At 39.6% G+C, this 27,708-nt stretch overlaps 3 protein-coding genes across 3 annotated transcripts; 2 read left to right on the plus strand and 1 right to left on the minus strand. All coding sequences in view use genetic code 12, as the record gives it.

Annotated features, from left to right (window-relative positions):
- Positions 1 to 7: 7 nt before the first annotated feature.
- DYN1 (dynein heavy chain) lies at positions 8 to 12,844 on the minus strand (the record flags this gene model as incomplete). Its single annotated transcript, XM_064915901.1, has 1 exon — positions 8 to 12,844. The coding sequence occupies exon 1, from the start codon at positions 12,671 to 12,673 to the stop codon at positions 8 to 10; it is 12,666 nt and encodes a 4,221-aa protein (XP_064773775.1). The 5' UTR covers positions 12,674 to 12,844.
- Positions 12,845 to 16,734: 3,890 nt separating this feature from the next.
- Positions 16,735 to 21,444, plus strand: RJT20DRAFT_155910 (pleiotropic drug resistance family ABC transporter; the record flags this gene model as incomplete). Its single annotated transcript, XM_064919117.1, has 1 exon — positions 16,735 to 21,444. One exon carries the CDS (start codon positions 16,735 to 16,737, stop codon positions 21,292 to 21,294), a length of 4,560 nt encoding a protein of 1,519 aa, XP_064773776.1. The 3' UTR covers positions 21,295 to 21,444.
- Positions 21,445 to 22,196: 752 nt separating this feature from the next.
- RJT20DRAFT_129003 (multidrug resistance protein) lies at positions 22,197 to 27,358 on the plus strand. The gene has a single exon (XM_064917402.1). The coding sequence runs from the start codon at positions 22,577 to 22,579 to the stop codon at positions 27,134 to 27,136; it is 4,560 nt and encodes a 1,519-aa protein (XP_064773777.1). The 5' UTR covers positions 22,197 to 22,576; the 3' UTR covers positions 27,137 to 27,358.
- The last annotated feature ends 350 nt before the right edge of the window (positions 27,359 to 27,708 follow it).

Here is a 27,708-nt window from a genome sequence, read left to right on the forward strand (position 1 = left end):
TAACTATTCAGTAACTCAATTGTATGATTTTGCCAACGATTTCACGGCTTTCTTTTTCTCTTAATAGCATGTTTACGTTATCCTCAAGACCTATCCATGTTAAAGATGAGTATTGTGGTAAGTTGTCGATCCACTGGGAATAGGCCTCAACGGTAATTCCTTCAGGCGGGTTTAAACTTTCCTTTGACTTCTTTGTGAGTTCATTTTCAATCAAGTTGAAGTCGCTGTCGAACGATTCAACACGAAATACATGTTCTGCCAAGTGAATAACGTATTCCAAATCCTTGGCTATTTCTATTTTTCCTCCATAAGTAATTTGTCCTATGAGGTAGGCCAATTCCTTCCATTGTATAGATGATGGGGAGATATTAGCTCTCCCCTTAAACTTCTCAAAGTGATTTGCAATGATCGCTAATGCCGATTCGAAGTCTGAATCGTTAATATCATATTTCTTCTGGAAGGAAATCGGAGAGTACTTCAATCTAGCCTGAATGATTGAATGGAACCACACCAACAAGAAGCAAACTCTCATGAACTCAACCGGCTGTGGCTTGTAGGATTCAAGTGTAATCGAAGAATATGTTTCGTATATGATGTTTTTCAAAGTTGGCTGGTTTTCGTAGATTAACACTTTGGATCTACTGACCAACGAAGATGGAAGATGAGAGGTTATGTTACAAGTGAGAAATAGTTTAAATCCGTTAGTAGGGGACAATGAATCCAACTTCTTCTCAAGCTGGCTAAGCCAAATAGGCGCCATTTGCACATTTTGAACCAATATCCAAGTACCATTTGTTGCAGCACTTTGTATCTCTTTGTTTGCCATCTCAATACCTTCTTTGGAACCCATAGAAACAATACGAAGCTTTTGGTTTCCTTCTGTAATTTGCTCTACTTTAAACGTGGCGTCATATCCTTCAGGTGAAGCTAGGATAATTGGACTTGCTCCGAAGTCTATCTGAACCCAATGGCTCATAGTATATTTGGAACCATAATCGCCGTGGTCAGGAAACAAGAAGCTAGAGAATTCTTCTGCAGCTGCAAAAAACGCAGCACCCTTCTCTTGTTTATTCAAACTTCTAATAAAATTGGAAAGCAACTTGATAGTGTCATTGTCTTGATTGTCTGCAAGCACTGTTTCAATGTCAAAGGAATCTTCTTTATTGTATCTCGCGAAACATGATGACAAGACTCCTTCTAACCCTGCTGTGGTGTTATCTTCTGCAAAGGAGCTTAAAGCTATTAGGAATGTTGATGCAAAATGGTTTCCTACCTCGAGCATATAGTAGTTCAATGCAAGGCAAAGGGCAAAAACTATCTTATCATTATGAACCAACGACGTGGAAACTGTTGAGAAGTATTCTTTGTAAATTAGCGAAACAAAGGCAGGAATATTTAAATCCTTGGCACTCTTCACCAATATATTTGTAAAAGTAGAAATGAAGTCGAGCAAAGAAAAGTTGTAAATCTTGTTGATATCGTTCAATCTGCTTAATATGTTAAAAATTCCTGATAAGTGCTTTGCAACATCTTGAAAATGGTCTCTGAATTTGTCCACAGTCTCCATCACTTCAACGGAATCGGAGAACTTTTGATCTATTTCTGTTGCCTCTGCTTTCAAGCTCTCCAATGTGTCAATTATGTAGTCGTTGTCAAGAATATTTCCTGAACTTTCACTCAATGACCGTAACAATTCCTCTTCCAAGAAGTGTAAACGTACTTGATATTCTCCTTGTAACAGAACCAATTCTGTTCTCTTTTTCTCGATATCCGGTTTTGTTTCTTTCAATGAGATATTGAGCACCTTGTTTTCAAGACTGCCCGTCGTTGTTGTGAAATTGACAACTGTTGTCCTGGCACTTATAAATGGCGTCAAGCTTATCAGTGGATCCCTTGTGTGCAAATACAACTTGAAATCGGTTGAGAAGTCAATCTCTTGGTCGCCCAAGCGAATCAAAAATCTTCCACCGTTTCGTTGCACCTCCTTTCTCAAAATAGAGTCAAGAATAGGGTCATAGTACTCAGAATCTTGAATTATGATTACTCCGCCAAATCTCAAAGCGTTCTCAAGCTGCTTCACATACCCTTCATTCAAAAAACTAGTAACAACCACCTTCTTTGGTAGATGTGATTCAACAATGACACTTATTACTGCAGCAGTTGGATCAACGATAAGGGGATTGTCGGTTCTGTTCAAAATTGTGAAATTTTCAATTACAAAATCATCATTAGCTAGACCACAATTTTCCCATTTGACAATTTCACTGCCCTTTGTTAAGTACCCAGAAAGTGAAAGTGTGTCATCGAAATGAATTCCTGAATTTCTCAATTTGCTCTTCCATTCTTTTACTAAAAGTTGCCTTCCTCTCTCGTCGTACACACCAGAATAAACTAGGAAGGCTGCTGCCAATATCGAATCTCCTATGAGACCTTCTCTCTCTTGACTAAATTTCAGAATACTTGACTTCCATCTTTCCCTTTCGGTAGTCAAATTATCAATGAGCTTCAAACTTCTAATAGCCTTCTTCTCCACTAATCTCATTTCCAGTTTAATATTTTCAGCGTCTCTGATTAGAGAACTATAATCATCCTTGTAGTTCTCAATACTTTCTTCTAACTCCTGAATCATTTGATCTATAGCTATCAATTGCGCCTTAGTTTGTTTAGTTTGCTTCTCCAACGTCTTTACTTCTTCTCTCAATGGGCCAATATTCTGTAGTATTCTTGAATAGGCTAATTGAGCTTCCACCCACTGAAGTAACGGACCACACGCTTTACTTGCTCTATATACCGCCTCGTAGTTATAGTCATCCCGGGAAAGATACGTCAGCTCCATGTACTCTCTCATCTCATTGGTTAACTGTTCGTCACTATTGAAGTTAACAATGTTAGCAATGAAATCATCCTTACGGACGATCAATTGTACATCCCTCCATGAGGATACGTCATAGCCAATTAAAATACACACAGACTCCATCGTCAATTTCACTGCGGCTGGAGGGTTAGCCATACTTCTTATTTCAGTCAAATGCTGCTTTTTAATGTTTTGTACACCCCTTCTTGCCTCCAATACTGCGGGTTCTGCCAACTCCAAATCTTTCATAACCTTTGTCTTACGTCTTTCAATTTCCACCTCCTGTTTGCCCAATTCCTCCTGAGTAGCTATTGAAAATTCGTGCTTTCTTTCGGCCTCGTTTTGTTCAGTAAGCATCTTATTCAAGATTAACTTTGCCTGTTTGTCCTTCTCTTGTAGAACAGCTTTTTTCTCAGTAAGTTCTATCTTTAAAGTGTTAACTTCTAACACTGTCTCCCTCAACTTGTCTAAGCCTGAGCTTATATGTCTTTGGTTCTCTTCTAACTCAAACTGCTTCATGTCGAATATGTGAATAAAGTTTTGAATAAATGATAGGAATTTGCTAGGGGTTCTTTTCACAATCAATGTTGCGGAGTGGTCAATAAGTAGGCGATGGATGTACACTATAGCATCAATCGTGACATCTCTGAAGCCCTGGATATTTGTCGAGATGAACTGGTCCAAAGTTGAGGGAATTACATAGTTGGACATGTCAAGTGGTACCCCCTCTACCAATTTTGAACCAACTTCGTATAAGGAGTCATTAGACCAATCACCCATCCAACTGAGAACGCACCTATTAAAGAGAGCAGGTGATGAAATGACGGCTGTGCTATTTCCGTCCTTGGTGTCGCTAATTGTGAAGATGACGTGTAAATTCTGTGAAACTTGCTCAGTAAACCAAGTATAAAGTTCTTCATGTGAGTCTAAAAGAAGTCCTTGTGAATGAGATTGATCCAAACACAAACTCATCAACAGCGAATATTCGTCATCTTCAAATAAACCTGGAATCTCAGCATTGGCTAATAAAGTATTCATTCTTTCAATGAAGGAAGTCTCCATAATGCTCGATTCATCAATGACAAAGCAAATCTTCTCTCCGCGTGCACATTTGATTAAGATGCTTCTCAAGTTAGCGTCAAAGTCATCAATGCTATAATTTCTGTTGACACTAAGTTGCACATACTTCAAGCCATTCATCCAAGCTACAAACCTAGTAAGTGTCGACTTACCACTGGTGCTTGGACCAACCAATATCATGTGTCCTTGTGGCTGTCGAAGTACCCTATCAATTCTTAGTGCGTGATCCAATAAATCCTTGTGCAATACCAATTCAACTTCTATCTCTTCTTCACTGAAAACCCTTAACCGTTCCGATACAAAAGATGATAAGTCTAATTCATTCACTGATTCGTAATTCAGTGTCAACCAATTGGAATAAAAGATTGGCTCAAGAAGCACTCTTGCAAGGTCTATGTTCGGGAAGTATTTATTGCATACACTCTCAAGCAACCCCTTGGTCCACTTCTTTTCCCATTCATCCACTAATCGATCATAAAACAATCTTAAACCTTCATGATACCAAAGGCGTACAAGGGACAGGAGATCAGCGTACTCATGAGACTTAAGAGCCTCCAATATACCTCTAGTCCACCGGGTGAGTTCCCTTGGTGAATATATGTAATGATCATGGAGGCTGAAATTGAGTTTGGTCTTGGTTTCAAGATACACATCAATCATTGCATTGGTAATTTCTCTAGAATAACCTCGTAAGTCCGGCGCAAATTTCATAATGGCAAGAACAAATGTGTTGTAGATTTGGGTTAATGACGTCCTACCGGGATAGTCCACCATTACCAATGAAGCATGGCGCAAAAATCTATTGCTGAGCTTGTTTCTGCCAGGATCATCTGGAGGGTTGCAAGCACCCACAAATTGAATATTCGAAAGTGTAATCCATTGCTTATCTTTCACTCTCCAAAACCCATTGTGTTCGACCATTTGTCGCATCAAAGATATTACTCTTTGAGTTCCATACTTGTCCATAGCCGGCAAGTTGATCTCATCACAGAATACAACTACCCATTTTCCAGTCACTTTGGGTGCAAGGATGAGACCGTTATTTGTCTTCTTGTATTCACAGTATTGTTGCAATGATTGCAAAAGCGACTGCGGAGAACTTTCCTTCGAGAAATTCAATGTTAGAACGTCTAAAGTTGGTAATTTTCTCAATGCACCTAGTAAGGTCATTGTCTTGCCAGAACCTGGAGGACCACAGAGTAGCAAAGGTTGATGTTCATTCAAGAGTGAATAAATTAAAGATTCATGCTTTACCGTATCGGATGTAGGAACTACCGTACTTGGATTAACAACTTGCTGTGGTTCGAGGTCAACTACCTCAACTTGAGAGTCCCAGTTCAACCAGTCCAGTTCTGGTAATGAGATTTCATAGTCAATGTAGCTTCCCGAACTAATCACATCTAAATATGAGAAGCACTCTAATTTTGATACTTTGGCTGCAAATGACTCCCGCTCTGCAAGACTACAGTCTCCTGCGAAGGCCCAAATGATAGAAAGAATAATGGCCTTACCTACGAATTTGACCACTTCTTCATTGTGTGGTCCTTGCAACCTCTCGGAATACTCGATGTATCGACGGAAATATGACTTCAAAAGAGCCAACATTGAATTCATTGATCTCTGTAGAGAATACCCCATAACATGGTCGTACCCTTGAGATATTTCACCGACTTGCTCAATAATTGAGTAGTCAATAATCGAAGATGCCTTTTGAATCAACGTCTTCTGTATGTCAATTTTGGAATCATTAATCTGGAAATCTTCTTCTCCAATAACAGAAGCTGTTGAGAGGTTATTAATCAAGTTTTTGAATAATGACTCTATATCAAGAATAGTAGAGTCGAACCAGATCATACCACATCTACTGATGGTTGCTAAAGTGGTGTATCTTAAGGTGTCAACCTCAAAAACCAATCTCACATTGGATGGCAAAGCAAGACGTTCACCATTAGGCAAAGTGAGTATTTTGTTGTCATCCAAAACACTATTCAAATTCTCCGCCCATTCTGGGTCAATATCTCCATCAAACACAATCCAGATACGCTTGCTGAGCTCGCCTCTGAGATTCTCGCTAATTCTTCTCAACAAACTGGTGAACAAACCATCAGTCCAATCCCTGGTGATGTTGTCTAAGGATCCATATATATCATCCTTAGAAAGTACTTTGCAATCAATGATGTAGTGGACACTTTCAATTCCATCTGATGCCAAAGCATTTAACACCAGCCTCCAAATTGAGGACTTGCCTGACCCAGACTCCCCCACTAACATGATTCCGTGATGAGAGAGTTGCATTTGATATAATTGTATGGCTTTGCTTAGCCAATCATTAGTTACTGATAGTCCTCTAGTTTTACAGTACTTTTCCACCTGCAATATGAAATTGCTGTAATCATTCGTGTCGTAGCTTATTCCTTCGAAGTATTTTGCTTGTAGTTCCTCGAGTACAAGCATGTCATTTTTGACCAATTTTGGCGCAATAGTCTCTCTTATACTTTGAAGAACTAGCTTGGTCTCTAGAAACTTGTCGTCGTTGGATAATTGGACTTGTCTCTTCAGAATACCACATTTGAGAAGCATGCTCTTCAATGTTCTAAGGCCAAAATCATAGTGGCTTTGCTTTGTGACTCGCTTCTCAATTTCGTTGAAAAATGGAACTATAATGCTAGCTAACTCCTTCGAATGAATAAATGTTTGGGACGTAAGAATAACTTCAACGATAATTTCCTTATCTGGTACTTCCATTGAGCAACTTCTGAACAACTTTTTCAAATTTTCCGGTAACTCGACTCTGCCCACATAGCCGGGATTCATTGTAACAAATATCCCTGTCTCCGGACTAACTTTGATGGACTTCCCTGAAATTTCGATCTGAAGCTTGTTGTCCTTTAAGCCTTCTTCGATAGCTTCGATTTGAGTTGAAATAGCGCTCAATATCTTTTCATCCAATCGATTGAATTCATCAAAGCATCCCCAAATGCCCACCTTACAGAGACCCAAGAATATGCGGCCCATCGATTGAAAGTCAAATGACTCGTCACAGCAGAATACCATTACCATCTTACCTAAATTGTTTGATAATGCCTTAACTGACTCTGTTTTCCCCGTACCCGCTGGCCCAAATGGAGAACCGCCTAATTTCTGATCAAGAGCTTGGCTCATTGTCAAAAAGCACTTTTCTATTAATGGCGTGTATGCCAATTTTTCTGGAACTCCCAAATATTCAAATCCATAAATGAATTCGGCGTTTGCCTGCTTAATTTTCAAAGACTTCAATGGATGGGAGTCATCAAATTCAAAGAAAAACAATTGCTGAGTATTCCATATGAAATCTCTTTCTTCAAGCGAGTTGCAATTCAGTAAATTAGAGATAATATCTTTATGATGAAGTAGCTCGATCACTAAATATTGAATCTTCTTTCTCTGTAGATGAGAAATATCCGAACCGATCAAAGTTACTAAGGCTTTGATAAAGTTGTGGTACTTCTCAATATATGTATGCAATGAACTATCCCCCATTGATTTCAGGATTTCGCTAGTGAAGACAATTTGTGAGACCACCGTTGACACTTGGACAGGTATGCTTTCAACAAAGGCGCTCACTTTCAGCACATCACATGAGGTTAATAAATGATCGAAGTGCTGAAGAGAATTCATCACGAGATTCAATAAAGTCATCTTGACTTCTACTTCAAGCTCTCTTAGCCATTCGTGTAATCGGGTGAATCTTATTAACGAGATAGGTTGCGATAATTCAACGCGTTCGTCTTCTTCACTAAGCACGGCTGAAATGGTTGAAGTCTCTTTGTTGTATTCAATTTTTGAGATTCCTGAGAACATCTTCTTCAAATGCTTATTTACTCGTGAAACATCATTGGAACTACCTATAATATCCAACAAATCTTCATTTCCAATAAAGTAGAATCTCGGAAAAAGCTCTCTTTGTTTCTCCAAATAATCTGCCAAAGACTTTCTCACCTTGGTCAAGCTGTCCAAGAACCTTTCAAAGATCACTTGGATATCGGCCACTAAGAGCACTTCAATCACCAAGTTGAACCTATAGACTCTCTTTAGTATATTATGAAACTCGTAAGAAAGGTTTGTAAAACGGGCAGATTCTATTGGTAGTAAATTCTTAATATCATTGTTCGAGTTGCCAAACACGCCATCGAGGTATACCCATTGCCGCTGGACCTCGATCCAAGTGTCTAACAATACGTAGAGCTTGTTGAGCTTGCCTTCCAAAGTAGTGACTTCTTGTTCAAAATTGTTAAAGTAAGGGGAGCTCTTCATACTGGCAAGAGCGTTGATGTCGTTATTACATTGATCAAATAGTTTGTCCCAATTTTTTACAAGTCTGCACTTATTCTCATAATTGAACATTTCGAATGTTGTTGCATTCCAATCCATGTTTATTTTGTTCAAGTTGCTCTCGATTGTTTGCTCATTCGCTGCTTGTGTTATTGTTGCCTTAATCTTCACTTCATTTAAGTCAAACTTGAACTCCCAAACATCGCCCAAAGTCAAAGTTTCATATTTTAGTTTCAGAAGACCCAACTGGCTTAACAAGGATGTCCAATGACGTTCTTTCATTGCTTCGCCCCTCAAGTCATTTATGTAGGGCGAATTCTTGATGTGAGCTCTAATAATTGTCTGTAATTCATCAAAAATGGCGTACTGCCTAATGTTTGCTGGAAGGAGCCTGGATGCCGCTAAAATATCATCTAAAGACCGACGTAAAGCTCTTGGTTGAACATCAGACCAGCGTAATTCCTTTAGTCTCTCAACATCTTCCCACAATGTATTTATTGATGACCAAACAGATTTAAGCTCTCGGATCTCTATCGTCACGTAGTCAAGGTCTTCGCTTATCGATACAGAAATATCTAAATTCCTTGCCACATTGATAAGGGAATTCCTGTTACCCATTAATTTGTTGCAGTGTGTGGAGAAATTGTCCAATTGAGTTATAGCAAAGGATGGATTCAAATTACCAGCAATAGGTTTCTTCATGGACCAGTCCTTCTGAAATAACCTTATTGATTCGTTCATTCTTCCTGCCTCACCTTTAATTTTAGAGGATATCAAGTCTGCATTTTCTTCAATGAATAATTGCTTTTGTTTAATTAAGGCTAGAATAATTGAGATATCATTCTCAAGCTGTTCTACGAATAGCCAATTATTGGGATATTTGAAGCGCTGACTTGATAACAATGATTGTGCGCTTTTTATCGTCTTCACCTTCTTCGAATATTCCTCGCTCTTGGCCCTGTGCTCCAAGTGGTTATCAATATCTTTGATCATATTGATAGAATCTCCTTGAAAACTCAATTTTCTTTCCAATGATTGTATGGCACTCGTCATTTCGCCTTTGAAAGAAAAAATTTGGTCTTCGAGACTCTTCGCAAATCTCTGAACAAATTCATTCCTAAAAGCATCGAATTTCAAGTTAACTCTTGACAGTACCTTGCCATAGGTGAACTTAAGCAACTTTCCAACAATTTTATTAGTATCACCGTTGTCAAACAAATTGCTCGAGCGAATGATATCTTTTACAACCAGGACCCAGGTTGCTATGTCTGAGCTTTTGCTTAACAACTTAGCCATGTCTTCTTCGCTATTTAGGTTTAATTCCCATAAGCTTTGCACCACCAACCATTGGTTAAAGTAGAGCTCTCCTTCTTTCACGACTGAGTCGATTTTTGTCAAGACTGAACTCAACAATTTGGTTAAAGAGTCGCTTTCTTCAACTATTCCCTCGTATATACTTGGTAAATCGGTAGCATCTGCCTTTATCTTCTCTTGAGACTCGATTGTTGAAATAAATCTACTAATGTCGTTAAATATGTGCTCTTTGGCTGACAGTAGCAGTGGGGTCAAAGCAAGTGACTGATCTACGAAGGTTATCGAAATATCGAATTCCTCTAAAGGCTTCGAAGCATTGGAATCACCTGAATGATTCGACAAGTGCTTAATCACGCTTTTAAGCTGATTCTCGCATTTCTCGAGAAGAATGCCTTTCAAGTCGTCATTGACGATTTCAAAAATCTTATCAAAATCATCAAGGGAAAAGGAGGATTTGCTTACTTCTTGCTGTATGGTGCTGATGATCTCCTTGATATCATGGACTGTATACTTGCAAGATCTTAATAGGTAGTATTGCTCCTCAAGGAAAGAATGGAACTCGGATAGTCTATTTATCTGATCATATAAGACGTATACTTCATATTGAAAGTCGTTCACTAGTCTTAATGCTTTAGACTCAGCCAAACCTTCTTTTTTGTATACGTCCTGTTGATCTTTACTTATATTTTGCAAGTCTAATGCTTGCGATAAGTACATCCAATCCACTGAAAAAAGGTTCTCCATAATTGTGCCTAGTCTAATTTGCTGCTTACGAACTGTGACACCAAACTTTTGTCCATATTCCGTATGCACTAGCTCCACTTCGTATAACTTCTTCAATAAAGTCACATGTTCCATTACTCCCACAACAAACGGGTAAATACTTTCTACCTTACTTAAGTGGATTGCTAGATTCACCGGAATGTGAAAACCTAGGTCTTTGAGCTGAGTCGCCTGTTGTGCTATTTCAATTACGTTAAAGTTAAAATTAACTTGCACACTCCTTTTATCGCCAGTGATCTCTGTAACTATGAGCAATGGTCCAGATTTTTCCCAGGATGAGACAACTCTACTTGATTCTTCTACCCAATTTGAAAATAGGATATCAGGATCGAGCTTTTTGCTTAAGCTGGCAATTTCTGAGTTTATCTTGATCCCAGATGAGTATTTATTCCAGTCTGGCCCTAGCATGGTCTCTAGATTGGATAAATAGAAGCGTAGCTTACTTATGAAGCTAATATTAACTCTTATTTCGTTTACTGTTGACGATGGGGACTCGCATAAACTCATCGAATATACCTCATTCAATGTCTCCGAACTTTGTATCAATACGCGCTTGCTATTGATGCTGGACGTGGTCATCTCTTCTAACTCAGAAGCAACAGTTGCTAAGAGCTTTAATTTGTACAGATCATTAGTCATCAGTAACAATTTGTTATTAGACTCTATATTTGAGCCCCTCTTAAGCGAATTGAAATGTTCGAAAATGTAAATGAAGTCACTGAATTCATGGCATCTATCAAATAATGCATTAACTTCAGAGATGACTATCGAATTCAAATCCTGAAATACAGATAGATATTCTCTCTCGTTAATATTCCATATCAAGGTTCCTTGCACGCTTATATCGAGTGCATTGACATTAATAATGTACTTATTATATGCTTCAATCAAGCGATTAACTTTGGACTGGTCTCCTGCTAAAATATGATCAAGGACGAGTAAAAGATCATCGTGCTTGTATCTAAAGACGTGAAGATGTTCCATCCTTTCTTTCAATTTGGTATATGATTCTTGGTCTATTTTTATCATAATAAATTTCTCTTGTCTCTTTCTAAGTATTTCTCTTAATAAGTTTACCATAAACTTCAAGTTTTGATCTATCAACGAGAATAACTTCAGGATCTCATTCTTGTAAAGATCCGTGAATTCTGATATCGGCAAAGACATTAGCCCGTATGTCAGCAACAATTTAGAGAGCTTGCGTGTTATATCTTGCACTATGACATCAATTGTCTCTATGGAACGAGATAATGGAAAGGAATTCAAGTTCTTCAACCGAATTTTGAGATGATTAAATATATTCACAAGACCACTCTCAACTTTGTCTAATCTGTTGTCAGAGTCAAAAATTAAGTCGTCCACTGGCAATTCTTTGAGCAATGAATTAAATACTTTGGCTGTATTGAGCTTATCGACTAGACCGGTATCATTCTGGAAACTGAGCGTAACATGGAACCTTCTGGCTTTGTTCAACACATCAATAGTTGTTGTGACCTCTGGCATTGAAATTTGTTGTGCTAAAGATGTCAATGCTAATTCCATAGATTTCCAAAATTGCACTTCTTCTATTATCGATTCTCCATCTTTGGGACTATGATCTAGTTTAGTTATTGATTGTATCTGTTTGATCCAATTGTTCACCACGTTAGTCAACTCATTTAAAAGCACGGAGTCGCTAATTAATTTATCTAATTCTTCCTCTTTAGAGCTCTCTTTGTTTCGAACAATGTCTCTTATTCTTGCATGGGTAGATATTATAAGATCTGGAATCTGAATTCTCTGCTGCAAATGCTGTAATGATAATGATAACTCATTGAACTTTTTTTTGGTCACACTAACGGTGTTAGTAGATGTATTTTCTCCTGTTGTTATGCTTTTAGTTGTTATCAAATCGAAATACGGTGATAACCCAAGGGTCACAAGGGATCTCAATCTCTCGAATGATTCAACAGAGTCCGTATTTTCTTCTACGGTAGTTGGGATGTTGAGAATGTTGAGTTGACTTGTCAATGGTGAATCGCCATTCAAGCCACCCTTTGACTTGATCAAAATGACAATTGAACGGACAGAATCGGCAATTTTTTCTGCAGAAGCCAATTCTTGTGTTAGAAAAAACTCGTTTCCTTCGTGCTGCATCACGTATAAGGTGTCCGGGTTATGGTTCCCTATGAAAAGTGGTAGTAAATCTTCGTCATAGTGGATATTTACCACATTTGTTGAAAGCGAAAGAAAGCTTTTGATGAATTGCAACAAGACGTCTGGAGCCAAAAGGGGCGACTGTTGAACGTCTTCGTCTGTGGTGGAAGATAGTTTTTGAGGAGTTTTATCCATTGTGGTAGTAATCTTCTCAAATTAGTTATATTCCTTGTTCGTTTGTTTGTAAACGGCTGGTAATGATGACACTGGCACCCTACGGCTTCAGTGAATGTCTATGAGTTCTATAATGTGTTTGAAATCGAATCTGAGACGTATTCCTTATCTGCGCGGCGGTGATGATCTGTGCGATTGAATATGTTGTTACTAAAAGTCGTAGTAGAACTGAAACTCTGGATGATCTTACCAGAAACCAACGGAATGAGCTTTTCTTTGTTTGCAGTTCTTCAACGGGTTTGTCTTGTAGCTGATACAATAGATGATGATTCCAACAGTGAGTAATCTAGGTTGGTATGTTCCTCGTCTCTTTATCGATTGATCTGGTGTCGTTTCGTTGTGGTACTTGTTCTTTCTAAACGCTCTCTTGTCAATTATATTACTATTTGCAACCACAATTAAACGCCCTCGTAACGAAGTACAATTAGTAAGTCACTTGTAAACTTTTCCTTTACAACCAGGAACTGACTCTGATTTGACCTCTTCACAATTACAGGTTTGCCATAGTTAAGCGCATTTGTAAGAGACAGCGAAAATGGTAAACAAAAGAATTTTGGTCGCGTGTAGTGATGTGTGCAGGTTGTGGAAAGGGCTCAATCTTTTAGCTGTGGAGGGGGTGTGTTGCTGTGAGTGTGTGTGTGCTGTGAGTTAGTGTAGAAATATTGTTGTTGGAGATGGTAGTGGGAAGTGGTAATGTGAAGCAGTAAGAGTGTGTTCTTAGAGATATATTAGGTTTTTGCGTCAGTGGAGGTTAGTAATTACTCATTTCGGGTTGTTTACAGTGAAAATTGCTAATGAAAAAGTGCTATACATGCCAAAAGACCCCATTGTTGATTCTTGAATTTTGCTCAAGTTCGTGATAGTAAGCTGCACTGGCTGTACTGCGGCAAGGGTGTGAAATTAGCTGCAAAATCGTACATTGTCGTCCCCACAAGTTCAGGAATAATCCCACTCGACCATGAATTGTGAACCATTATCACTCCTTTCAAATGGTGTTGTATTAGGCCTTGCCCCCATGTCTCAGCGTTTTCGAGTTGTATCCTAGAAGCCAAAGGCATTTGTTAGTATGTTTGTCTTTGCACATGCAATACAAAAAGGTAATACGTAAAAAAAAAAAAGAATGTAACTTCACCTATTAGTTCAATAATGAGTATAGAGTTTCGCTTGTGCTTCCATTTACTTCTCTTTTAAGCTTCATATTCTATTTCAATGAAGTTCTATTTGGGGGAAAAATTTCCTCTGCACTCGTTCTCTGACGCTGTGTCTGACATTTTTATTTTTTTGAGTTTCTTCCTTCTTCTGGGCTTCTAATCACCCACAAGAAAGCTTAATCAAGACAATGATAAGAGGTAAGAAAATGGATTCCGTTGGCATCCAATAAGTGGTACTAGAAAAAGGTAAATAATAATAGAAATTAAAGAAAATCATATAAACCATTACACACCTTTATCAAGAGCGGGTTCTTTTTCGAAAACTTCTACCAATATTTTGTTCACACTGATCAACGACTGACAATCCAATTAGAAGTAACTTATCAACACAGTATCTTGCAAAACTAATTCTAACTTCTTTCCTTCAAAACCGCCTCGCAGTTATCGCTTACCAATATCAATACCTTTCGGATCCACCCACTTGCTGCAAAGGCTTGTATCAAATGCACAGCATCTGACCAAGATGATCCACTGGAACATCCAACAACAACGAGCGGTTAACCGTGGTACGCTTCCTCACGTCCTAAAGGACGAAAGTAATCGTAGCCAGTGAAGTTAACCTTCCCTGTCACAGAGGCCGCTTTCCTTTTTGAGTCTTAACCAGCAATGGTATAAGAGCCTCCCAACTCCTATCCCATCTCATGGCGTTGTACTAGCTGTTCAAAATCCCTGCAGACTTCAAATCAGTGTACAAAGCCATTCTAGGCGAAGACTCGGAATATACAACCAATGCATAGGTTATATGCTGCTTCCAGTTGGCACTTTGGTAGTGTGCTTCATTTCCAAAAATGATAGTTGGTGTTTTGGACTTCTTTGAGTTGGATTGAATTCTGGTCAGTATGAACTGTTTATAGGACATTTTTGAAGTTAACTTCTATTAAAGGATATTTGAACGGTCCGTATAACGTTGGATGTCTGACATCACACACCGGAAAGGATATTCAACTTTAATCTAAACCGTTGATAAATATGATATTTTATGTCTTTGTCTAAAAGAAATGGAATAAACATGTATAGTCAAATAACCTCTTTTTGCAATAATTCTTTGTTTTTGTAAACTTACTGCAAAAATTGTTACCCCATATATGCAGGAAAAGATTGCAGCCACTTCGTTTAAGGTTTACAAAAACTTGGGGCTGTTTTCGTATTATCACCTAAGTTCTACAACGTGGAGGGGTTAAATATAGAAACGGTCAGATCAGGTAACCAGAGGTTAAACTTTAGCAGGAATACAGATACAGAGATGTAGTAAAATGTCCCATCAAGTCTTAAATACTAGTGTATAATATTAGTGTATCATATTAGTGTATCAACACAGTGCTATGCTGTTGCGATACCCAGCAAACGTCTTCCTTCCATGATTGCTCCTTATTATGTGTATTCTAACCCCTGAGAATACAAATTATGTGAGAATAGATGGAAATCGTTTGGTCTAGGAGATCTACGTGGGCTATGTAGTAGTGGAAATGGCTTTCGTCATTTTTTCCGAAGCATCCATGCCACTGAGAATTCTGGGCTAAACTTACCATGTGAATCCAAACAATGGGTGAGTCCTCATTTGGGCGTATTTGACAGCGCTTGATTTTGATCCGGAAGTTGCAAAAAGCAATACGGATCCTTCAGCTTGCCTTCAGTTCACATCATAGATCCGTCTCGCCTGCACATATATACCGGATGCCGGCTACAATAAAATAAATCTAATAATACATATCCGAATGCATCAGAAACGCAACACAACGATAGTGCATATAGACCGTTGTCGGATCCATTTCACATCAAAAGAAAACAACCGAACCCGCTTAAACTCTACATGCAGGCACAAACTCCGAAGAATATCTTTATTTCCATCTTCGACCGTATCCACTTCTAATAGGGACTTGTGCATGAACGTGTTTGTAAGGGGACCACTACAGCCTCTCCTACCTTCCACTTTAGCAGTGCCGCCGGATAGTGTTAGTGTTTATGTTTTCCGGATTACAAATGAAACCGAAATATACGGGCGTTACCTATTTTTTACGAGATGAATGTTCCATTATTCAACGACATTTGTTCAGGTTCAAACAAACACACATGAAACATCTCCAACAACAGAACGATGGGGGAGTGCCCGAAGGATCTGGGTGAACGGGTAAAGCCATCTGTTTGTTGAAGGTGCCAGCCCTACAGCCATACTACCTATAGTATTGGTTAGACTCGCTCAGCACACAGACTTCTTTGACCTTAATCAACAGGAAAGAACAAATCAAAACTCGCTCGACATAAGGACACATTCCACATTTCATAATGACAAACCGGATAGAATGGCTCCCCGTTTCACAGCAATATTGTTCTTAAGCAAATAAAAATTTGGGGGACAGATAATTGCTTACACCGGGTAACGGGTAGCAGAGGATTCAAAATTTTAATCTTGCCGAAAAGTAAACAAATGTGTACCAGAAATGCAGGTAGAAGATATTTCTGCATAGAGAGCCCTTTCATGCGTTATTTTTTAGAACTTTTAACTTAATTACTGTACTGTACATAACGAATATTTCGTTATTTCTTCGTTTGCAGCCCTGAAAAATTGGGACATTATTTCGTTATTAGTAAAGTAGCGAGCAAATGGTTGCAATTTTGAAAGACAAAGACCTTGTGATGGGTGGAGCCTGTGAATAGTATGAGCTTAGAATATGGGATGACAGAATGGAGATAGGCACATTCGGATAATTGATAATTAAAGTTCTATGCTAGTATAAATAACTGTAGTTGAACCGAAGTTTTATAATTCTTGTACTATTACTGTGATTAGGATAAATTTAACATCTTTATACTATGTCAACTGATACATCCATTGGTAAGGAATCCAATGAGGTAAATCAGAAAATTGCAAGCCCAGCTTCAAGGGCATCGACAGCCTCTTCTATTAGAGAATATCAGGGATTTGACGAGTCTGCTGCCGCCAACATTCATGACTTGGCCAGAACCGTTACTCACGAGTCTTATGCCGAAACCTTTGGCCATGTTGGAACCGGTGATGGAGCTTCCTCCGCTGGTTTAATCAAGTACTTGTCTAATATGTCCCTGGTTCCGGGAGTTAACCCATATACTGATTCCGACATAAACCCACTGTTGGATCCAAATAGTGAATCGTTTAATGCTAAGTTTTGGGTTAAAAACTTGAGAAAGCTCCACGACTCAGATCCAGACTACTTTAAACCATCTAAATTAGGAATTGCTTATAGGGATCTTAGAGCTTATGGTGTCGCAGCCGATTCAGACTACCAAGCTACTGTAAGCAACGCATTCTGGAAATACGCCGTTGAATTTCTTAGAAATTTTCGCAAACAAGATCAATCTCGTTTCTTTGATATATTAAAGCCCATGGATGCTATCATGAAGCCCGGTGAAGTCACCGTTGTTCTTGGTAGACCAGGTTCTGGTTGTTCTACTCTTTTGAAAACTATTTCAGCTAATACCTATGGTTTTCATATCGGAAAAGAATCGAAAATCACCTACGATGGTCTCTCTCCTAAAGAAATTGAACTTCACCACCGTGGTGATGTAGTATATTCAGCTGAAACAGATGTGCATTTTCCTCATTTATCAGTTGGGGATACTTTGGATTTTGCTGCCAGATTGAGAACCCCTCAAAACAGAGGTTTGGGAGTTGACAGAGAGACTTACGCCAAACACATGGCCAGTGTATACATGGCCACATATGGTTTATCCCATACCAGAAATACAAAGGTTGGTAACGATTTCGTTAGAGGTGTTTCCGGTGGTGAGAGAAAGAGAGTTTCCATTGCTGAAGTTTCTCTTTCTGGTGCCAGTCTCCAGTGTTGGGATAATGCTACCAGAGGTTTGGATGCTGCCACCGCTTTAGAGTTCATTAGAGCCTTAAAGACTTCTGCTACCATTTTAGAAGCAACTCCTTTAATTGCTATTTATCAATGTTCCCAAGATGCCTACGACTTGTTTGACAACGTCGTTGTCTTATACGAAGGTTACCAGATTTTCTTTGGTAAGGCTGACAAGGCTAAAGAATACTTCATAAATATGGGATGGGAATGTCCTCAAAGACAGACCACCGCCGATTTCTTGACATCTTTGACTAACCCAGTTGAGAGAGTACCTCTTCCTGGTTACGAAAATAAGGTCCCATATTCAGCAAAGGAATTCGAAGAATACTGGCGTAATTCTCCAGAGTACAAAGCACTTGTTAATGAGATTGATCAACATTTCCATGATGTTGAAGCTAATAATGTCAAAGACAATTTCCACCAATCTCACGTTGCCAAACAATCCAATCATTTGCCCCCAGGTTCCCCATACACTGTTTCCTTCTTCATGCAAGTTCGTTACATTATGGGAAGAAACATCTTAAGAACGAAAGGTGACCCTTCAATTGCCCTTTTCTCGATTTTTGGTCAACTTATTATGGGTTTGATTCTTTCATCGGTGTTCTACAACCTTCCTCAGACAACGGGATCGTTCTACTACAGAGGAGCTTCTATGTTCTTTGCAGTGTTGTTTAATGCATTCTCATCTCTTTTGGAGGTGATGTCCCTTTACGAAGCTAGACCCATTGTGGAAAAGCATAAAAAGTATGCTCTTTACCGTCCATCTGCTGATGCCTTTGCTGGTATTATCACAGAGCTTCCCACTAAGGCTGCTATGTCCATCTCATTTAACTTAGTATTCTACTTCATGGTTAATTTCAGACGAGATGCGGGGCATTTCTTCTTCTATTGGTTAATGGGTATTACATGTACTTTCGTCATGTCCCATATATTCAGATCATTAGGTGCTGCAACTAATTCTTTGGCAGAGGCTATGACACCTGCAACTGTTATTCTTCTTGCGATGGTTATCTTTACTGGTTTCATTATCCCAACTCCTAAAATGTTGGGATGGTCCAGATGGATCAACTATATCAACCCGGTTGGATATGTTTTCGAATCCCTTATGGTGAATGAATTCCATGATAGAGAGTTCACATGTTCTACATTTATTCCATCAGGTCCAGGATACTTAGTTGATCAAATTCCAAATGATTCCCGTGTTTGCTCTACAGTCGGTGCTACTGCTGGTTCCAATATTGTTAATGGTACAGACTATATTAGAGAGTCATACCAATACTTCCACTCCCATAAATGGAGAAACTTCGGCATCACTCTTAGTTTTGCTATCTTCTTCTTATTCGTCTACATCGCTTTAACTGAATTCAACAAGGGTGCTATGCAAAAGGGTGAAATTAACTTGTTCCTTAGAGGCAGTTTGAGAAAGCATACGAAAGAAGCAAAGCAAAAGAATGATCCAAAGAAGGATATTGAAAATGGTAACATAAACACGAATAACGAGAAAATTGACTATAAGGACGAAGCAGAAGCTATCACAAGCAACTCTGATTCCAAAAACGATAATGGCGATAATGCTCTTCCTTCATCGAAGGATGTCTTCCACTGGAGAGACTTAACTTACCAAGTTAAGATTAAATCCGAAGATCGTGTTATTTTGAACCATGTCGATGGTTGGGTCAAACCTGGTCAATTGACCGCTTTGATGGGTTCCTCTGGTGCTGGTAAGACTACCTTGTTGAATTGTTTATCTGAAAGAGTTACTTCTGGTGTTATTTCTGATGGTGTTAGAATGGTTAATGGTCATTCATTGGACTCTTCCTTCCAAAGATCTATTGGTTACGTTCAGCAACAAGATTTGCATCTTCCTACATCTACTGTTCGTGAAGCATTGAGATTCTCTGCTTATTTGAGACAACCAAGTTCAGTTTCCAAAAAGGAGAAGGAAGAATATGTTGAGTACATTATTGATTTATTGGAAATGTTCCCATACGCCGATGCTTTAGTCGGTGTTGCTGGTGAAGGTTTAAACGTCGAGCAAAGAAAGAGATTGACTATTGGTGTTGAATTGGTTGCCAAGCCTAAGTTATTATTGTTCTTAGATGAACCAACATCTGGTTTAGATTCTCAAACCGCTTGGTCTATTTGTAAGTTGATGAGGAAGTTAGCCGACAATGGTCAAGCTATTTTGTGTACCATCCATCAGCCATCAGCATTGTTATTGAAAGAATTTGACCGTTTGTTATTCTTGCAAAAGGGAGGACAAACAGTTTACTTTGGTGACTTAGGAGAGAATTGCAGCACTTTGATTGACTACTTCGAGAAGTATGGAGCACACCCATGTCCAAAGGAAGCCAACCCAGCTGAATGGATGTTGGAAGTTGTCGGAGCTGCACCAGGTTCCAAGGCGAACCAAGATTACCACGAGGTATGGAAAAAATCCACTGAATACACCGAAGTTAATAATACTTTAGATGAGATGGAGAGAGAATTAGTTAAGCTTCCTAGGGACGAAAGTCCAGAAGCACATTTGAAGTACGCTGCCACTATTTGGAAGCAATATTTAATTGTTTCTCATAGAGCAATTCAACAGCACTGGAGATCGCCAACCTACATATATGCAAAGTCTTTCTTGGTTATCTTCTCTTCCATATTCAATGGTTTCTCGTTTTTTAAGGCAGATTTGTCACAGCAGGGATTGCAGAATCAAATGTTTTCAGTTTTCATGTTCTTTATTCCTTTCAATACCTTAGTTCAACAAATGCTTCCATACTTCGTCAGACAAAGAGAAGTTTACGAGGTCAGAGAATCGCCATCCAGAACGTTCAGTTGGTTCGCTTTCATTTGTGGTCAAATTACTGGTGAGGTTCCATTCCAAATGATTCTTGGTACCGTATCTTACTTCTGCTGGTACTATCCTGTCGGATTCTACAATAATGCTATACCAACAGATGCCGTTAACAGCCGTGGTGCCCTCATGTGGCTATTGATTGTTTCATTCTACGTTTACATTTCTACTATGGGTCAAGTTTGTATTTCGTTTATGGAACTCGCTGATAATGCAGCCAATATGGCTTCCTTGTTGTTTACCATGTGTTTGAACTTCTGTGGTGTCTTAGCAGGCCCAGACGCATTGCCTGGTTTCTGGATCTTTATGTACAGATGCAACCCTTTCACTTACCTAGTGCAAGCCATGTTGGCAACCGGATTAGCCAACGCCAAGGTGACGTGCTCTTCAAAAGAGTTGGTGCAATTCAACCCTCCAAATGGTGATACCTGCGCTTCTTTCATGGCGGATTACATTGCGAAGTCAGGCGGATACTTGGTTTCTCCAGATTCCACAACTGACTGTCACTACTGTGCAATGAGTTCTACAAATCAATTCTTGACATCGGTCAACGCTATCTTTTCGGAAAGATGGAGAAACTACGGTATTTTCGTTGCTTTCATCATAATCAATATCCTTCTCACCATTACATTCTATTGGCTTGCAAGAGTTCCAAAGGGAAACAGAGAGAAGAAATCGAAAAAGTGATTACCTTCGGTTATACGGCTGTGGTGCTTTCACCACTATATTTATACCTAATATTAATTCTTAATACCTATTTTTTTCACAAACATCAAGAATTTTCCAGTTTAATAGTACATTGTTGTCCCTTAGCGATACTGAGCCATTCCTCTAGAGTTACAAATATACATATTTATTTCTGAATTGGCTTTTAGCCGTTTCCCCTTATTAGATACATTTGCAGCCACCTCATTGCCTATTTAAGTTATTCGCAACCCATTATGCTGTCATGAGACCGTGGGCATGTCAAACTCACATCTATTTTCTCCGTTCATGTTGCTTGGCGGAGATAGGATGTTTGTTTTGAATTGGCGTTTTTTGCAGCCTTGTGCCACCAAAGCTCGGGTTTCACCAAATCTCGGAGTTATCACAGCCTCACTTCTTGGGATCCTACGACATTCGCTATATACAGTCCCGAGAAGAGATAATAACAAAACAGAAACTCGTATCATGCGCTGCTTCTCTCTGGGCAACCCAAAACATAAACAAAACATAAACAAAGGTCATATTAAAACCGAATCAGTGACTAATGACCCGCACTGACTGCAGGACCACCCCATCTTGTCGTTTAGTGCAGTGCCTACTATGACAATCGGCTATGGTAGCTCAACCCTGGTACATGGTGCTACAGCACATCAAAAACGCTCCGACTCCGTCCTACTTCCTATCCGAAGAAATGCGCTCCTACCCCTTGGCCCGCACCGCGGTGCATGTCTGGTTACCCACTCCCACCCACATGCGGCTTTCTCGATTTTTCACTTCTGGTGGAATTTCTTAAGTCCTTATTCCGATGTGATTTGGTTAAGCCAAATGTATAAATACGGTGGAGACGCCCTTTGAGTGAGGTTTCGTCATAGTTAACAGAAAGAGAATTGTTTAACACAACACTTTTTTGTAATTAGAACCTTTTGTTGTTTACTGGTATTCTCATCGTTGTAATACCTTCGTCACTGTGCTATATACCGTGAGTCTACCCTAGATCCACTACAAAAAGCCAGTGTTTTCCCTAGCAAGTTGACTGTGCTAAACCGTGGCTGTCTGTCTACTACTACTCAAACTAACTTTAGTAGTCATCGCAATCGTTAATAATACTTCACCAATAATTATTAAGCTTTGCTACAGAGGCTCGGAGCACTGAAAAACCGTCGACAACCGCTTACAACCGTCGCATTTCATTGTTATTCGTTTTAAGGACGACTAATACCACAGTTGAAGTCCTCTCTGACCGTCGCATTGACCCATTTGCACGATGTCTGATAATTCCATTGGAAAGGAATCCTCTGGCGAAGACAACTTCCACAAGAAGAACGCTCCGTCAAGTTCTTCCACCATCTCAGACACAAGTTCTATCAATCAATACCAGGGTTTTAATGCAGAAACAGCTGCCAATGTCCAAGAGCTCGCCAGAACCATCTCCCAGCAGTCTTACCAGGACTCCATAGGCCATGTCGGCACTGGAGATGGTGCTTCCTCGGCCGGTCTTATCAAATACTTGTCTCACATGTCTCAGGTTCCAGGTGTGAACCCATACAGTGAAGGCTATACCAACCCAGAGTTGGACCCAGAAAGTGAAAATTTCAATGCCAAATTTTGGGTGAAAAATTTAAGAAAGCTTTACGACTCTGACCCAGACTACTACAAGCCTTCTAAATTAGGTATTGCCTACAGAGATCTCAGAGCCTACGGTGTTGCTGCAGACGCTGATTACCAGCCTACTGTTACCAATGCTATCTGGAAATTCGCTGTAGAAACTGCAAGATCGTTTCAAAAGGAAGACCCATCCCGTTTCTTCGACATTTTGAAGTCTATGGATGCTATCATGAAGCCCGGTGAAGTCACCGTTGTTCTTGGTAGACCAGGTTCCGGTTGTTCTACTCTTTTGAAAACTATTTCAGCTCACACTTATGGTTTCCATGTCGGAGAAGAATCCAGAATCACTTACGACGGTCTTTCTCCAAAGGAAATTGAACTTCACCACCGTGGTGATGTAGTATATTCAGCTGAAACAGATGTGCATTTCCCTCACTTGTCTGTGGGAGACACTCTTGAGTTTGCTGCTAGATTAAGAACTCCTCAAAACAGAGGTATGGGTGTTGATAGAGAGACATACGCCAAGCACATGGCCAGTGTCTACATGGCTACGTACGGTCTTTCTCATACTAGACACACTAATGTCGGTAATGATTTCGTCAGAGGTGTTTCTGGTGGTGAGAGAAAGAGAGTTTCCATTGCTGAAGTATCTCTTTCTGGTGCTAACCTTCAATGTTGGGATAATGCTACCAGAGGTTTGGATGCTGCCACCGCTTTAGAGTTCATTAGAGCCTTGAAGACTTCTGCAACTATTTTGCAAGCCACACCATTGATTGCCATTTATCAATGTTCCCAAGATGCCTACGACTTGTTTGACAACGTCGTTGTCTTATACGAAGGTTACCAGATTTTCTTTGGTAAGGCTGACAAAGCAAAGGAGTACTTCATAAATATGGGATGGGAATGTCCTCAAAGACAGACCACTGCCGATTTCTTGACATCTTTGACTAACCCAGCTGAGAGAATTCCTCTTAAGGGTTACGAGAACAGAGTTCCTCAGACCGCCAAGGAGTTCGAACAATACTGGCGTAATTCTCCAGAATACAAAGAACTTATTGACGAGATTGAACAACATTTCCATGATGTTGAAGCCAACAACGTCAAAGAGGAATACCACGAAGCGCACGTTGCCAAGCAATCCAAACATTTATCTCCAGGTTCCCCATACACTGTTTCTTTCTTCATGCAAGTTCGTTACATTATGGGCAGAAATTTCTTAAGACTTAAAGGTGATCCTAGTATTGCGATTTTCTCTGTTTTTGGTCAAGTTGTTATGGGTTTAATTTTATCTTCTGTATTTTATAATTTGTCACAAACTACAGCTTCTTTCTACTACAGAGGAGCTGCCATGTTCTTTGCTGTCCTTTTCAATGCCTTCGCCTCGCTTTTGGAAATTATGTCGCTTTTCGAAGCCAGACCCATTGTTGAGAAGCATAAGAAATATGCTCTTTATCGACCATCTGCCGATGCACTTGCTGGTATTATCACAGAACTTCCTACCAAAGCATGTATGTCTGTTGGTTTCAACTTCGTCTTTTACTTTATGGTTAACTTCAGAAGAGACCCTGGTCGTTTCTTCTTTTACTGGTTAATGGCCATTTGGTGTACACTTGTCATGTCACACATGTTCAGATCTTTGGGAGCTGTCTCGACGTCCTTGGCCGGTGCCATGACGCCAGCTACAGTTATTCTTCTTGCTATGGTTATCTACACTGGTTTCGTTATTCCAACACCTAAAATGTTGGGATGGTCTAGATGGATCAACTATATTAACCCAGTCGGTTACGTCTTCGAATCTCTTATGGTTAACGAATTTCACGACAGAGACTTCGAGTGTGCCACCTTCGTTCCTTCTGGTCCTGGTTACGAGAATATTCCAGAATCTGCAAGAGTTTGTAATACCGTTGGTGCCAGAACTGGTTCTAATATTGTTAATGGTACTGACTACCTTAGTGAAGCTTATCAATACTACAACTCGCACAAGTGGAGAAACCTTGGTATCACCATTGGTTTTGCAGTTGTTCTTTTGTTTGTTTACATTGCCTTGACTGAGTTCAACAAGGGTGCAATGCAAAAGGGTGAAATTATTTTATTCCTCAAGGGTACATTGAAGAAGCACAGAAAGGAAGCCGACCAGAGAAAGGCTCTCAAACAGGATGCCGAAAATGCCATCACCAATGAGAAGATTGACTACAAGGATGCATCGGAAGCTATTAGAAACGGAGAGAGACCAGAGAAAGAAGGAGATAAGTCACTTCCTTCATCGAAGGACATCTTCCACTGGAGAGACTTGACTTACCAAGTTAAGATCAAATCTGAGGGAGACCGTGTTATTTTGAACCATGTCGATGGTTGGGTCAAACCTGGTCAATTGACCGCTTTGATGGGTTCCTCTGGTGCTGGTAAGACTACTTTGTTGAATTGTTTATCTGAAAGAGTTACTACTGGTATTATCTCTGATGGTGTTAGAATGGTTAATGGTCATTCATTGGACTCTTCCTTCCAAAGATCTATTGGTTACGTTCAGCAACAAGATTTGCATCTTCCTACATCTACTGTTCGTGAAGCATTGAGATTCTCTGCTTATTTGAGACAACCAAGTTCAGTTTCCAAAAAGGAGAAGGACGAATATGTTGAGTACATTATTGACTTATTGGAAATGTTTCCATACGCCGACGCCTTGGTCGGTGTTGCTGGTGAAGGTTTAAACGTTGAACAAAGAAAGAGATTGACCATTGGTGTTGAATTAGTTGCCAAGCCTAAGTTGTTGTTGTTCTTAGATGAACCAACATCTGGTTTAGATTCTCAAACCGCTTGGTCTATTTGTAAGTTGATGAGGAAGTTAGCCGACCATGGTCAAGCTATTTTGTGTACCATCCATCAGCCATCAGCATTGTTATTGAAAGAATTTGACCGTTTGTTATTCTTGCAAAAGGGAGGACAAACCGTTTACTTTGGTGACTTAGGAGAGAACTGCAGCACTTTGATTAATTACTTCGAGAAGTATGGAGCACACCCATGTCCAAAGGAAGCCAACCCAGCTGAATGGATGTTGGAAGTGGTCGGAGCTGCACCAGGTTCCAAGGCCAACCAAGATTATTATGAAGTATGGAGAAACTCGACTGAATTCATCGAAGTTAACAATACTTTAGATGAGATGGAGAGAGAATTGGTTAAGATTCCAAAGGATGAAAGTCCTGAGTCTCACTTGAAGTACGCTGCTCCTATTTGGAAACAATACCTCATTGTCTCTGCAAGAGTTATCCAACAAAACTGGAGATCTCCAGGTTATATCTACTCTAAATTGTTCTTAGTGTTATCATCCGCTTTATTCAATGGTTTCTCTTTTTTCAAGGCTGATTTATCGATGCAAGGTTTACAGAATCAAATGTTCGCCATTTTCATGTTCTTCATTCCTTTCAACACTATCGTTCAACAGATGTTACCATACTTCGTTAGACAGAGAGATGTCTACGAGGTCAGAGAAGCTCCATCCAGAACTTTCTCGTGGTTCGCTTTTATTGCTGGTCAAATTACTGCTGAAATCCCATACCACGTAGCTGTTGGAACATTATCTTACTTCTGTTGGTACTATCCTGTTGGTCTCTATAGAAACGCAGAGCCAACGAACGCTGTCCACGAACGTGGTGCCCTTATATGGTTGTTACTTACCTCCTTCTTTGTTTACTCTGGTACCATGGGTCAACTCTGTATGGCTTTCAACGAACTAGCTGATAATGCTGCCAACTTGGCCACCTTGTTGTTCACTATGTGTTTGAACTTCTGTGGTGTCTTGGCTGGTCCTGATGTATTGCCTGGTTTCTGGATCTTCATGTACAGATGTAACCCATTCACTTACTTGATCCAGGCAATTTTGTCTACCGGATTGGCAAATACTGAAGTTCACTGCGCAGAAGCCGAGCTTGTTCGATTCATACCTCCAAATGGTGAGACTTGTCAAACCTTTATGGCTGACTATATGAAGGTGGCTGGTGGTTACTTAGTTGAGCCACAGTCAACTACTAATTGTTCTTTCTGTCAAATGAGATCCACTAACGATTTCTTGAGGACCGTTAATGCCTTGTATTCCGAGAGATGGAGAAACTTTGGTATTTTTGTTGCTTTCATTGCCATTAACATTATTCTTACTGTTGTTTTCTACTGGTGGGCAAGAGTGCCTAAGGGTAACAGAGAGAAGAAGAAGCAGGCTAAGACTTAAAGAGTCTGTGGTCGTAGCGATACAGAGAAATATTAAATTACATTTTATTCATATTAATATGAGACTCGATCTCTTCAACTGATTTCACGTTTGATTTCAGGGTTATCGATAAAGGTCCAATTATTCGATAATCCAACTTAATACCAGCCTCGCATAGGAGTGCCATTTTAGAATTTTATATATATTTTTTTAGTGTTATAGAGCAGACATTATACATATCCAAGTCTGAAGTATGAAAGTAGAAACGATCGTAGAAACCAAAATAAAATTGATAAGGTGATAAGATGATAAGGTGACTTAGTGGTGTGTTGACGTACCCAAATCAATCGCAGCCGTTTGAGGAATGGTAGAGAGCAAAGTCATAAATTAGGAAAGCTCCAAGAGGAATAGAAGAGGAATAGGGGAGGGGGTAAGCAGTTGGTCCTGGGCATTCAGATGGTGTTATTGAGATAGCCAGAGTAAAGGAGTCATATGTTGAACAAGGTACCCAATGTAACCAGAACAGCATCACAGCTATTATCAGGGGTTCGAAATGGTCAATTTCGCTTGCCTGCCTTTACAGCCTCGTATGG

The sequence above is a fragment of the Scheffersomyces xylosifermentans genome (assembly GCF_036884685.1).
Source record: "Scheffersomyces xylosifermentans strain CBS 12540 chromosome Unknown RJT20scaffold_5, whole genome shotgun sequence".
Classification (NCBI taxonomy): Eukaryota; Fungi; Ascomycota; class Pichiomycetes; order Serinales; family Debaryomycetaceae; genus Scheffersomyces; species Scheffersomyces xylosifermentans.